Source organism: Sarcophilus harrisii, chromosome 1 (assembly GCF_902635505.1).
Source record: "Sarcophilus harrisii chromosome 1, mSarHar1.11, whole genome shotgun sequence".
In the NCBI taxonomy this organism is placed as follows: Eukaryota; Metazoa; Chordata; class Mammalia; order Dasyuromorphia; family Dasyuridae; genus Sarcophilus; species Sarcophilus harrisii.
In genome coordinates this window covers 169,531,694-169,543,824 of record NC_045426.1, presented here as the reverse complement: position 1 = coordinate 169,543,824, position 12,131 = coordinate 169,531,694, and the positions used below count along the sequence as shown (strand labels likewise).

Sequence of the window (12,131 nt, the reverse complement as noted above, 5' to 3'; positions counted from 1 at the left end):
GTCTGGGGAGGAATAAGGTGAACAGCCAAGTAGGCAGGCAGGTGCATTATTCTTAATGAATTACAACTTTTGAGGAGTGCTCTCCTGTGGGTCGTTCAGTGAAATCCATCCACTTCATGGTTAGTTGTAGATAGAATCATTATTAGGAACTTATCATTTACATTAAAGCCCAAGAGCAAACCAGGTTTAGGCTCTGATGTGAAACAAAGTGGAGAAGGAGAAAGAAGAGGAATAGAGAATCCAGGTGTTGTTTCATCACTGCCAGGTGGTTCAGCTTAAAGGGGGCATTTGTGTTGGAGAAGAATTTCTCTTGTAAGATATAGCAAGCCCTGTCAAGAGGGAAGGACTTGGCTATTTATTGGCAGCCTAGGGGAAATGGTTCAGTAAAGTATATTGTAATAAAACACTGTTTAAGTTTTACCAAAAAAAAAAGTGCTTTTACACATACAGATAAAATTCTTATGACAGCATAAGGTAGGAATGCAAAAGTTCTTTTTGTCTTATAATCCCAGGACCTACCATAACATTAGGGAACAGAGAAGATGCTTAATAAATGCTTGTTGAATTGAATCCTATTTTATTAATAAAAAAATTTAGGTGTATTTGAAGTCAAAATACTTGCCCAAAGTGATATACTTATTTGGCAGGGCTAGGATTTCTAACACCCAAATCTCACTGACCATCAAATGTGAAAAGGAATGATTAAATTCTAATGGATTACACTTGTCAAAGGATTTTCAGATCACTAGGAACACACAAAGAATGCCACAGATAGCAGATGCAATAAACTAATGCTTTCTCCTGTACCCCCAAATCCCTTACACACATGAGACCCATTTCTCCTAACATTTCAGGAATGATTAGTGCAGGAAAAGAGATGTCTTGGTAAGTGTTCTCTAAATCTGTGCACAAGCTTCCCTTGTTGCTGGTTGTGCAAATATTTCGGTTGTGCTGGATTCTGTGAACCTATTAGGAGTTTTCTTGGCAAAGATATGGGAGTGATTTGCCATTTCCTATACCAGCTCATTTTACAGATGAGGAAACTAAGATAAACAAGGTTAAATAACTTACCCAGGTCATACCACTAGTATGTGTCTAAAGCTGAATATGAACTGAACTAAGACTTCCTGACTCCGGGCCACCTAGGTATCTACAAGCCATGCTTTTACAACGTAGTTTGGTGATAATGCAAATGATATGCCATCTACTAGTAAAATATTAACAGAGAAAATTTTCCATCTTCAAAAAGAATATTTCAATCCTCCAAGAAAAGTATCCCTGGAAAACAAATTAAATGTTGCTATTGTCTTCTTCCTTTTCTCCACATTCACTTCCTCCTCTTCCTTTTCCTGACAGTGATTATAAGGAGAATTCTTTGAAATAAGCCCCTCAGGCTTGGTCACTATTCCCTCTAGTTTTGTTTTGTTTTAAAGCTGAAAAGGCAACCACACACAGAATTAAGACGACTAGATGTCTGACTGGGGTTTCATGATATCAGTAAATAAAACCTATATTGAAGTTAATTGGTAACATTTAATGATAAGTATAATCACTATGCTGCTAGATAATTAAAACCAAATAAATGATTGTAAATTCTGATTTCCTCACTATGCCTCAGAAAGCTCATAATCGGGGAAATCTCATCATCCTGCAAGATTCCATTAGTCTTGATACTTCACCTGTCTGCCCCTCTGATTGGTTGTAGGGCCATGAGTTACAAAGCCTCCTTTTAAGGAAGAAGCTGAGCTCCATCATTTCCCCATTTCTCATCTGGCTGCCTTACTTTGGAACTTCTGGCTTCTTCATATGCACCTTTATTGGGGTCTTGCTCAGCCCCCATCCTTTTATATACTGTCTTCCCCTTTTAGAATACAAACTCCTTGAGGGTAGAGACTTTTTTTCTTCATATTTTTATCTCCAGCATTTAGCACAGTGTCTGGCACATAGTAGGGGCTTAGTTATAACAGTTATAACTGACTAGATCCCTAAATTATTCTACTTATACTGGGAATACTCATATGCCAATATTGAACAGTCTGTATGTCTTCCTTCCAGAGAAGAAAAAAATATAGTATACTAAAAAGAGCACTTCAGATCTTCATCTCTTCAAAGAATTCCTTTTCCACTACATTTCAATTATAAAATGACTTGCCCACTTTATCTCACTTTCTTTTAGAATTTCACCATCTCTACTACCACCAAGACTTGGGACTTTTTTGAAATTCTACATTCTGCAAAAACCTTTTTCTATCTGTCCTGCTCTTACTATTCAGTAGCCTTCTAATGGCCTCTATGATAATCTACAAACTTTTCAGCTTGACATTTAAAGCTTTTCACAATCTGATTCCAGCCTTCCTTCCCCTTCATGATCTATCTTCTAGTCAAATTCACCTATTTGCTCCTCTCCAAACTTGGCCTTCCATCTCTTGCCTTTGCATAGGTTATCCATGATGAAGATGCACTCCCTCCTCATCTATGCTTCTTTCATTGCTCAGCTTAGTTGTGTCTTCTCATGGAATTAAGAGACTGGATCAACTAGATTTCTAAGTCTGCTATTTTTCTATAATATCAGTGTAAAGGGCACTGGGTTACTTAGGCATGGCAGTCCTGGAGGTTGCTCTGAAATCTGATTTTTAACAGAACAATGAAATTAGTTCCATTTGCTCATGTAATTATTGATAACCCTGATATCTATTAATGTTTTGCCTTTCGCTGAATAGTCTGGAACCTTCCTCAGAATTTTCTAGGTCTTAGCAGTTCACCTTTTAAAATGCTCATTAATTTTGTGAATAATTCTATAAATGTGCTTATCTGTATTCTAGTCTCTCTATCCTGCTCTGTTTTTTTATTCTTTTTCTCCAAGAGAGTAAGAAGTTTTGACTAAAAATTAAGATATTCTTGCTGTCCAGTACCATGGATGGAGGACTGAAAAACTCCTTTGTAGTTTCTTCAATGAGTTGCTTCAATATGGCCGTGTTTGTCAATAAGAAAAATATTCCTTGCATTTACACTTAGTAGAAAGTAGTAATGGTCACTTCTTTTGTGCTTCTTCATGAAGTTTTTCTTCTTCCCAGTAGATCCTAGTATTGAATTCCTCCTCAAACTGGTTTATTTGTATATTTTTACATTGTATCCTCCAAAAGAATAGAGCCTCCTTGAAGACTGGAAATGTTTTTGTTTATATATCCCTTGGCTAGAAATTTTTATGCACATAGTACATGCTTAATAATTGTTGATTATTATATCACCTCAAAATCCCTTTTCTTTTGTGGTGTCCCACCTTCAAATTCTCAGGCCTTGCTAACCCCTACCACCTGATTTTTTTGACCCTTTATCAAGTCAGCAGAACACTGATGAAATCCTGAAATTGAGCTGAATTCATTTACTTCAAATTTATATTACCCAATCTCAGTTGGGAACTCACAACTCCTTAATTCTTTTCTTCTAACCTTGTTGACTCACTTTTCCAATTCTCACAAGACTTTGTTCTAAAATTTTCCTTTCTACGCCACCCATTCATTAACCCAAGCTTCATATTTAAAGAAAATTATATAGGTTATTACTTCCCTGAGAACACTAATATAAGCACTCACAACTCTTCCCTTGATCTTCTTAGATATCTGCTTTGTCACCTTAATTAGGAATCTATTCATTACTGCTAATTTCTCCATTTTTGTCATTGATTCTAACGACTCTTCCTTTAAAAAAAAAAGCATTTAGAGGGGCAGCTAGGTGGTGCAGTGGATAGAGCACCAGCCCTGAAGTCAGGAGGATCTGAATTCAAATCTGGTCTCAGACACTTAACATCTTAGCTGTGCGACCCTGAGCAAGTCACTTAACCCTAATTGCCGCAGCCAAAAGAAAAAGCATATTTATAAAGCATTTACTATGTACCAATAGTGGTTAAATAGGGAAATAAATAGAAAAAGTGAAGCTCTTGCTTTGAGTGGCCCCCACATATTTGCCCATAGAAGAGCTCCATGCTGAATAGAGCCCAGAAGTCTTAAGAATTCAGCTTCAGTGTAAATGGAAAGAACTAAGTCTTTAGGATGCATTACCTCCTCCAAAAAACTTGCTGTCATTCTCCCTTATTGATTATTTATTATTTCCCCACAACATCCTTAGATACCCTCAATCCTTAAAGAGGCTTTCATTTGCTTTATTGTCCTTTTTAGCGATTTTTCTTTTCTCTATTAGTACCTCTACTTCCTCACTACTCAGTCCTGAACCCCTTGCAATCTGGTTTCTGCCCTTATAAGTCTGGCAAAATCTTTTTTTCTCAAAAGTCACTAATGAGTGACAAAAGTCTCTCCTAGTGACTAAATAGGACAGCTAGAGTGAAAGATATGGGATCAGGAAGACCCAAGTTCAAATGTGGCCACAGAAATTTACTAGCTGTGTGATCCTGGGCAAATCACTCAACTGTTTGCCTCAATTTCCTCATCTGAAAAATGAGCCAGAGAAGGAAATGGCAAAGCATTCCAATATCTCTGCTAAGGAAATACCAAAAGGGATTTTCACTAAGAGCCAGACATAATTGAAAAATGACTGAACAACTACAATGACTAAATAAAACAGCTCCTTTCCCTCTTCATCATCTCTGACTTCTCTGCAGCTTTTGGCACAATAAATCATTCCTTCCCATTCAATACTCTGTTCTCCTTTTATTTTAAAGACATCATCATCTCTAACAATTTCTGTCTTCTGTGCCAATTTATCATCTTCTTTCTGACTCTGTAATGAGAGTGTTCCTGAAGGTTCTCTCCTTAAAATTCTTCTCTCTTTAAATATTATCCCTTAGCAATCTGATTCATTTTCATGGCCTCAGCTACCATGTCTAGGAATAAATACTGACAGACTGGCCTTCCCTTTCAAACCTTTAGATCTGTATCTCCACTGATTTAGATATTTCAACAGCAACTCAAACTTCAACTTGTCCAAAAATAATAACCCCGCTAAAATTCCTCACTCAAATCCCCCACAAATTGTTCCTCTTTCTGACTTCACTATTTTGTTGTTATCTCCCAGGTCCACAATCTTGGGGTCATTTTGTCTCTTTGCTAACCCATCAATTCCATCTCTACAAAATCTATATCTAGCCCCATCCCATTCATCTCACTGTCACCACACTATGGGCCTTCTATTATTACCTGATCACAATAATTTTCTAAGAGGTATTTTTACCTTCAATCTCTTCCCTCCTGCAATTGGTCCTTAATGCTACTACTAGAATGTTTTTCCTTATGCCTAGACTTATGTCTCTTTCATACTTGAAAGTCCTTGGTGACTCCCTATTGTTTCTAAAATAAATTCAAACTTCACTATAATTAGGGACCTTTCTAAACTTTTCAAATATTATTTCACTCTTCATAATCTACACAAGAGGTATCAAACTTTTTACCCAAAACTCCCTAGTATGACCAGAACCAGATTATATACAATTGGGAAATGTTTACATATATATATATATATGTGTGTGTGTGTGTGTGTGTGTGTATATATGATAAATTCTATATATACATTTATATATGTCGCATGCATATATGTGTACACACATTCATATAGATACCTATATAATTACTGAACTATAATACATATATAATATATACCTATATATGCATACATACATATATAATATATACCTATATATGCATACATACATATGTAATATATACCTATATATGCTATATAATTATATATAATTGGGAAATATTTAACAAAATAAATATAATGTAATATTAATTTGAACTTTTGTAAATCAATATGGCCCACAAGGATCTATTTCAGTTAAATTTGGTCCACATTTTAGCCAAATTAAATTTCTCTCTGCTCTCTGAACACATATGTACTTTCCCTCCTCTGAACATTAGTTTATGCTGTCCAAAGCTATCCTTTCCTATCCTTCTATCTTTTGAATTTCTACTCCCCCTTTAGCAGGGGTCCTCAAATTATGGTCCACAGATCAGATGCAGCAGCTGAGGATGTTTATCTCCCTCATCCAAGGCTATGAAGTTTCTTTATTTAAAGGCCCACAAAACAAAGTGTTTGTTTTTACTATAGTCCAGCCCTCCAACATTGAGGAACAGTGAACTGGCCCCCTATTTAAAAAGTTTGAGGAGCCCAGCTTTAAAGCCTGTAAAGATCTGACCCCTCTGTCTGTCATAACCCTCCCCTTCAGACCTTATATAGAACTCGGTTTTATAGTTTTGAATTGAACTTATGTTATATGAGGTATTTACAATTCTGTATGTAATTCAGTCACTACACTGAATTCCATGAGGGCAGGCACTGTGCCTTACTAAATTTTTTACCTCCTGCCAATATTCAACATGTCACTTGCTCTGTCCATCATAGGCTTAATAAATTTTTGTTGAATATATGAATGCAAATTGTATCACCTTGCCCTCAACTCCCTTGCAAGGGGCATAGTTCCTTAAACAGACTAAAGTTCTACCAAATAGATATTAATTTGTGGTAAATGAGCAAATGACCTAGAATATTGTGGGGTACTAATAAGTGAGTTTCAGTCACTAGTTTAGAAAGCAAAGTGAAGAAACTAATCCTTGATGAAGTGTCCTCCAGGGATGGATATTAGTGTGGATGGGGGAGGACGACAGTGGGAGGTAATTATGAGCGGGTACTACCATGCTGGAGGCAGGGCTAAGTAGAGCACAGAGGTATAAGACTGAATAGTTAGAGAACATTAAACATTAGTGCTGAGGTTGATGCAGCTGTCATTTTTGTCCTGAGTGAGAGAGGAGCAACTCAGTTTTTCTAATTCTCCAAAAGTTTTGCATCACACCCCACTTTATCCTTCCCAGTCCCACATTGTGACAATAACTTTCTCCTTTTCCCTCTGATCCTGTGCACTTAAGAAGTTCAATGAGCCCTTTATCTAGATCAAGTCACTATGATCTAGAGGTCTGTTGAAAAAAGAATAGTATCATTATAACTAATATTTTCAGTGCTTTATATTAATTTCCTCATTATAAATGTATTACATAGCATACAATCATATACATATATACACCACATATTTTACAAATGGTTACATGCTATATGTTATCTATTTATCTATCACATGTGTGTATGTGTAGACATGTAAACTTGAGTTTAACCTTCTCTCATGAGAGGCAACTTATATACATGAAATCATCTGAGAGAGAAAGAAAACAGATCCATTCCTCAAGGGAAGGGATGCCTTCATTTTTGGCCTTTCTATCCCTAACCCAGTGCCTGAACATGGAAGTAGTAGGCTCTTAATCTTGCTAATTATTTTGTGGTTTGCAACATCCCTTCCAAAATGGATCTCAGTTACAGAAGAGGAAACTGTCTCAAAGTGACTGAGCAACGTGTCCAGAATAACCTGTACCACAGACCCAGCACTACCCTGTGCTCATCACACAGGGAAGGCCATGTGGGAATGCTATGACTTGCACACTCACACCTGAAAGGGGAATTATGGTTCCAGCTCTGCTGATGATTTTGCTTGTGATTTTGAGCGACACTTAAATACTTCTCAATTTCCATTTCCACATCTGTACCATGATGCAGAGACCTCCAAGTTCCCTCCCAGTCCTCAAATGCCATAAACAATTCCTTGATTCCTGTTCTAGAATCCCAAACCTAACTGAAGAAGGTCTTTTTCCATTTAGTTCTAGACCCTTTACTTCCACCCACAGATGGAGCTGCTCTCAGCCTCCATTCCCCCTCTGCTTCCCCCAGGTTCTCCTGACCTTGCATTTAAAAGGCTTCACATCCGAGTGCACGATCATATGGGCTTTCAGCGTCTGCTTCTGCACAAAACTCTTGAAGCATAGATGGCACTGGTAGGCCCTAATATTGGTATGAATCAACACATGTCTCTTCATGTTGGCCAGCAGGGTGAATTCCCGCCCGCAGATGCCACATTTGTGCTCCTTTACACCCTGCAAAGAGGCAAATAGAGTGGTTAAAGGCTACCGCTTGCTTCTGGACTCAATAAATACATTAAATTTTCGATGATTAATGCTGGGCTCCAAATGCTATGGCATGGCATTTTCCTCATTCCGCCCCCCTCCTCTTTTTTCTTAAAGGTCACCCTACTAAAGAAGCAGCTGATTGTCATATACCTCCTTCTTCTGGGAAATCTCAGACTATTAGAGGAAAAGAAAAGGTATTGATTTTGTTGTTGTTTTTCAAACCACAGTCTGACATCATTGGGTAAAATAAAATATGTTGTTAATCCTCCTTTGATAAGTCCACTCTTCAGAAAAGTCTGTTCAGAAAAGAACTGCTGTAAAAGTTCATCACCATGAAAGAAATACAAAAATGGGATGATCTCATGCCACAGGGTGACTAGCATTCCCCTGAGCTCTCAGAAAGGAAGTACAACTCCCAGAATTCTCAATACTCAGATCTACCTTAACTCTATTCACCATCATTAATTGTCCACTATGTGCAAACACTGCTGGGCAGCTGGGGATACAGAGGTGAGGAGCCTAGAGAAGTATTATTTACAAGCAAGAATGGAACAGTGTGGGAGAATTTTGTTGTTCAATTGGATCCGATTCTTTACGACTCCATTTGAGTTTTTTTGGGCCAAAATATTGGAGTGGTTTGCCATTTTTATCTCCAGCTCATTTGATATGAAGAAACTGAGAAATAGGGTTAAAATGTTTTGCCCAGGGTCCAAAGCTAGAAAGTGTCCGAGGCCAGATTTGAACTCAGGAAGATTCATCCTGACTTCAGATTTGTCACTATCTACTACACCACCTAACTGGCACTCAGGTAATCTCTGCAACTTATGGTTAAACAGCCTTCGACTTAACCTACTAACTGTACTGGTAGAGGGAATTCCCATCTAGGTAGCTCCTTATATTAATAAAATCCCAGTTCATGTACTATTAGACTATATCAGATAAGGTAGCCTTTGGTACCTAATTCATCTCCATAGACCCCCTCAGTGACTAGATTAATATTTTGCAAAGTATATTCATTTAATAAATATTTCTTAAATGAATGAACTGCCAACTTGATTTTTGAACTCACAACCCTCAGCCACTGTAGACAATGTGGGACATGATTCCTGAGCCCTCAAAAGAGATAAACTGCTGATTTCCAAAAAAGAGTTGGCAAGGGAAGGGACCACCCTTGGGGTGGAAAGAGTTGTTCTTATTTCATTGTTTCTTGAGAAGTGCTTGAGTGCTTAAGTAATGATGCTCTCAACTGAGAACATTTCCTGGGATTCATAACTAGGGTTTGGCCATGAGCTAACCCCAGCTAGTCATCATTCAAGAAAAGGCCTTTTTAGAGAGACCTTGACCCATTATAAATCTTGGGAACTGAAATTGGGAGGAAGGGAGCTTTAAAAAAAAAAAAAAGCAAACCCAAACAAATTTCTCAAGTTTGTAAGCTCTATCAATATAAACTCTTTGAAAGCAAGGATTTTTCATTTCTCTTTGTATCATAGTGCCTGGCACATAAGTGCTTAATAAAAGTTTATTTGATTGGTTAATTGACTAGGTCCAGTCTTGTAAGTCAAAGTGCTAATGTTGTAGCAATATATGGATCAGAGCAGAAGAGATACGTGCTAGAGCTCTCCAGGGAGCTTATAATCTCATGGCATTCTCTGGCTTAGTCTCCCCATTGTCAAGACTGGCCATTGCATCAAGTACCATTTCTAGTCGTACTGATCTATATGTTGCCACTGGACCCAGAAGGTTCTGGAGGACAAAGTGAATCAGGTGGTCACTTGCACAGCTCTTCCTCACTTAAATCTAACTTATTTGCATGTTATGGCATCACCTCTATGTCATCATTGAAAATGAAGGACAAACAACAACTTATACAACAAGTAGAATACAGGTAATTTGACAGCTTTAAAATTCAAACTCATCCAAAAATCCACTAGTTTCCATTTAGTCCTGGAGAAGGTATGTAACCAGGCAACTGGATGGGGAATGGATAGAGCACAAGACAGAATTCAAATCATGCTTTGGATACTCCCTAGCTGTGTGACACTGGGCAAATCTTCAGTTTTCTGCATCCATGAAATGGAAAGAGTGATAAGCACTTACCTCATGGGACTGATATGGGAGCCAAATGAGTTAACACACATGGCTGCTTGCAAATCTTAAAGTCTTATATCAATGTTTGCTGCTTTTATTATTACTATTAGTACTACCTATGACTACATTTCTTCCATAGAATGGATATGATAAGAAAGTACCATTTTTCAGGATAACAAAGAAATAATCCACAAAAATTAGGGAGTAGATAGATAATATGCCAAATATAGAAGCCAGCTCATCTGCAAAAAATAAATAAGTAAATAAATAAAACTTATAGAACTTGGAGCTGCAAGAAAGATAAGAAATTCATCCCTTTTAATTTTGTTAATAAAAATAAATGTTTAGTGAGTAACAAATGTAATGTGGGGGGAAAAGTCTTTTATTGAGTATTCAGATAATGAGTTTTTAAATCACCAAACAAATGTAAGTACATTTCTATTTTACCAGGGGGGTACTGGTGCCAGATGGTACTGAAGTAGATTATAAAATTTTCAGTGTGAGCATTTAACACTTCAGAAATCACCAAACACTACCAATTATTACCTTATTTAATGTTTTCTTGATACCTAGGTTTAAGAAAGTGAAGAAGAAAATGTTAATGATACAGATTAAACTTTAAAAGTCTGTCTAGAGTATATATAGATATAAATATATTTATATATGTATTTTGTTGTTCAATCTTTTTGTCACGTCTAATCTCATTTAAGGTTTTCTTGATAAAGATACTAGAATAGTTTGCCATTTGACAGATGAGGAAACTGAGGCAAACAGTTACCTGACTTGCTCAGAACCATGTACCTTGTAAGTATCTGAAGCCAGTTTTGAACTCAGGAAATTGGGTCTTCATGTCTCTAGGACTAGCACTCTATGCACTGTGCTACATTTCTTCTCCATATTCAGTAACAATTTTGTCTGAATCAGCCCCTCCGACTCTTGTCTCCTCTGCCTCTTTCTTTCCTTCCTCCCCCTTCATTCTCTCCTTTCCTCCCTTCTTCTGCCACTGCTGTCCTCCTCCTCTTCCGCCTCTTTTCTTTCTCTCCCTCTCCTTCTCCCTTTCCCTCTCTGATAGTTGTTAATCATTGATTAGAACATTTGTTTTTAATTCACTAAAAGTGTTCTAAAGTATTTTAAAATTTTCATTTCTTTTTAAACTCCAATTTATAAGAGTCTCTTTGAAAGGGACCTTAAAGATCATGTCACTAATTCCCTTATTTTACAGATGAAAAAAATCCCAACCTCTTGTAGGATTTCCTCTGTAGATACATCCTAAAATTACAACACTGCACATTTCATAATCCTGTAAGTCTGCAAAACATTTTACATCTGAGAGCACATGTGAACCCACAACAACCATGAAATAGGCATTATTATACTCCTTTTATAGATCTGAGGCTCAGAGAGGTAGATATAAGTGCCCAGAATCACCCACCTGGTGTCTGAAGCAAAATTTAAACCCAGATTTCATTTGCTGAGAATGACATAGTAGAGAGGATTGCAAATTGGGTTATCAACCCAACCTCTGCTATTTTTGACCCAATTGTGTGATCTTGGGATAAACCATTTCTCCTGGGCTACATTTATAGCAATTATGTTTTCTAGTTCTAAATCCCATGATACTCTTAAAAAATTCTAAAAAAAAAAAACAAAATCCCAAGAAAACAAAATTATAGATAAAAATTGCTTCTAATATGAATACTGTTATAACTATTATATAAAAAAAATTAAAAACCCCAAGTAAACAAAACTGGATCTTGCCTCCAATAAGAAGACTGCCATAATTATTCTCTTAAAGAATTTTTTTAAAAAAAATCCAATGATAATTAAGCTATTCTACTTGTAAGTAGGCTTCTTTCTGTCTATGGAACTTAACATGTGTTGAATATTAAGGCCTAATCAGAAACTCAGCCCAAGGATCTTCCTAACAAGGCAGTATAAGACAGTGTTCAGAGGCCTGGGGCACACCACTATACACTCTAGTGGTCCACTTGATCATTCTGTCACCAGGAAGGCCGATATACCCATTTTAGAAATATATATTGTTGTTTTTAATAGAACCAAAAAAAATTTGCTTCTGAAAGG

At 36.9% G+C, this 12,131-nt stretch overlaps 1 protein-coding gene across 3 annotated transcripts in view; it reads right to left on the bottom strand.

Annotated features, from left to right (window-relative positions):
- The window catches only part of ZNF366 (zinc finger protein 366), a 111,907-nt gene that overhangs the window by 26,175 nt on the left and 73,601 nt on the right, over nucleotides 1–12,131 (bottom strand). For all 3 annotated transcript variants that reach the window (XM_023495821.2, XM_031966702.1, XM_003759456.3), the window contains exon 3: nucleotides 7,737–7,928. In XM_023495821.2, the coding sequence (XP_023351589.1) occupies nucleotides 7,737–7,928 (192 nt within the window). The remainder of the gene's footprint in view (nucleotides 1–7,736; nucleotides 7,929–12,131) is intronic.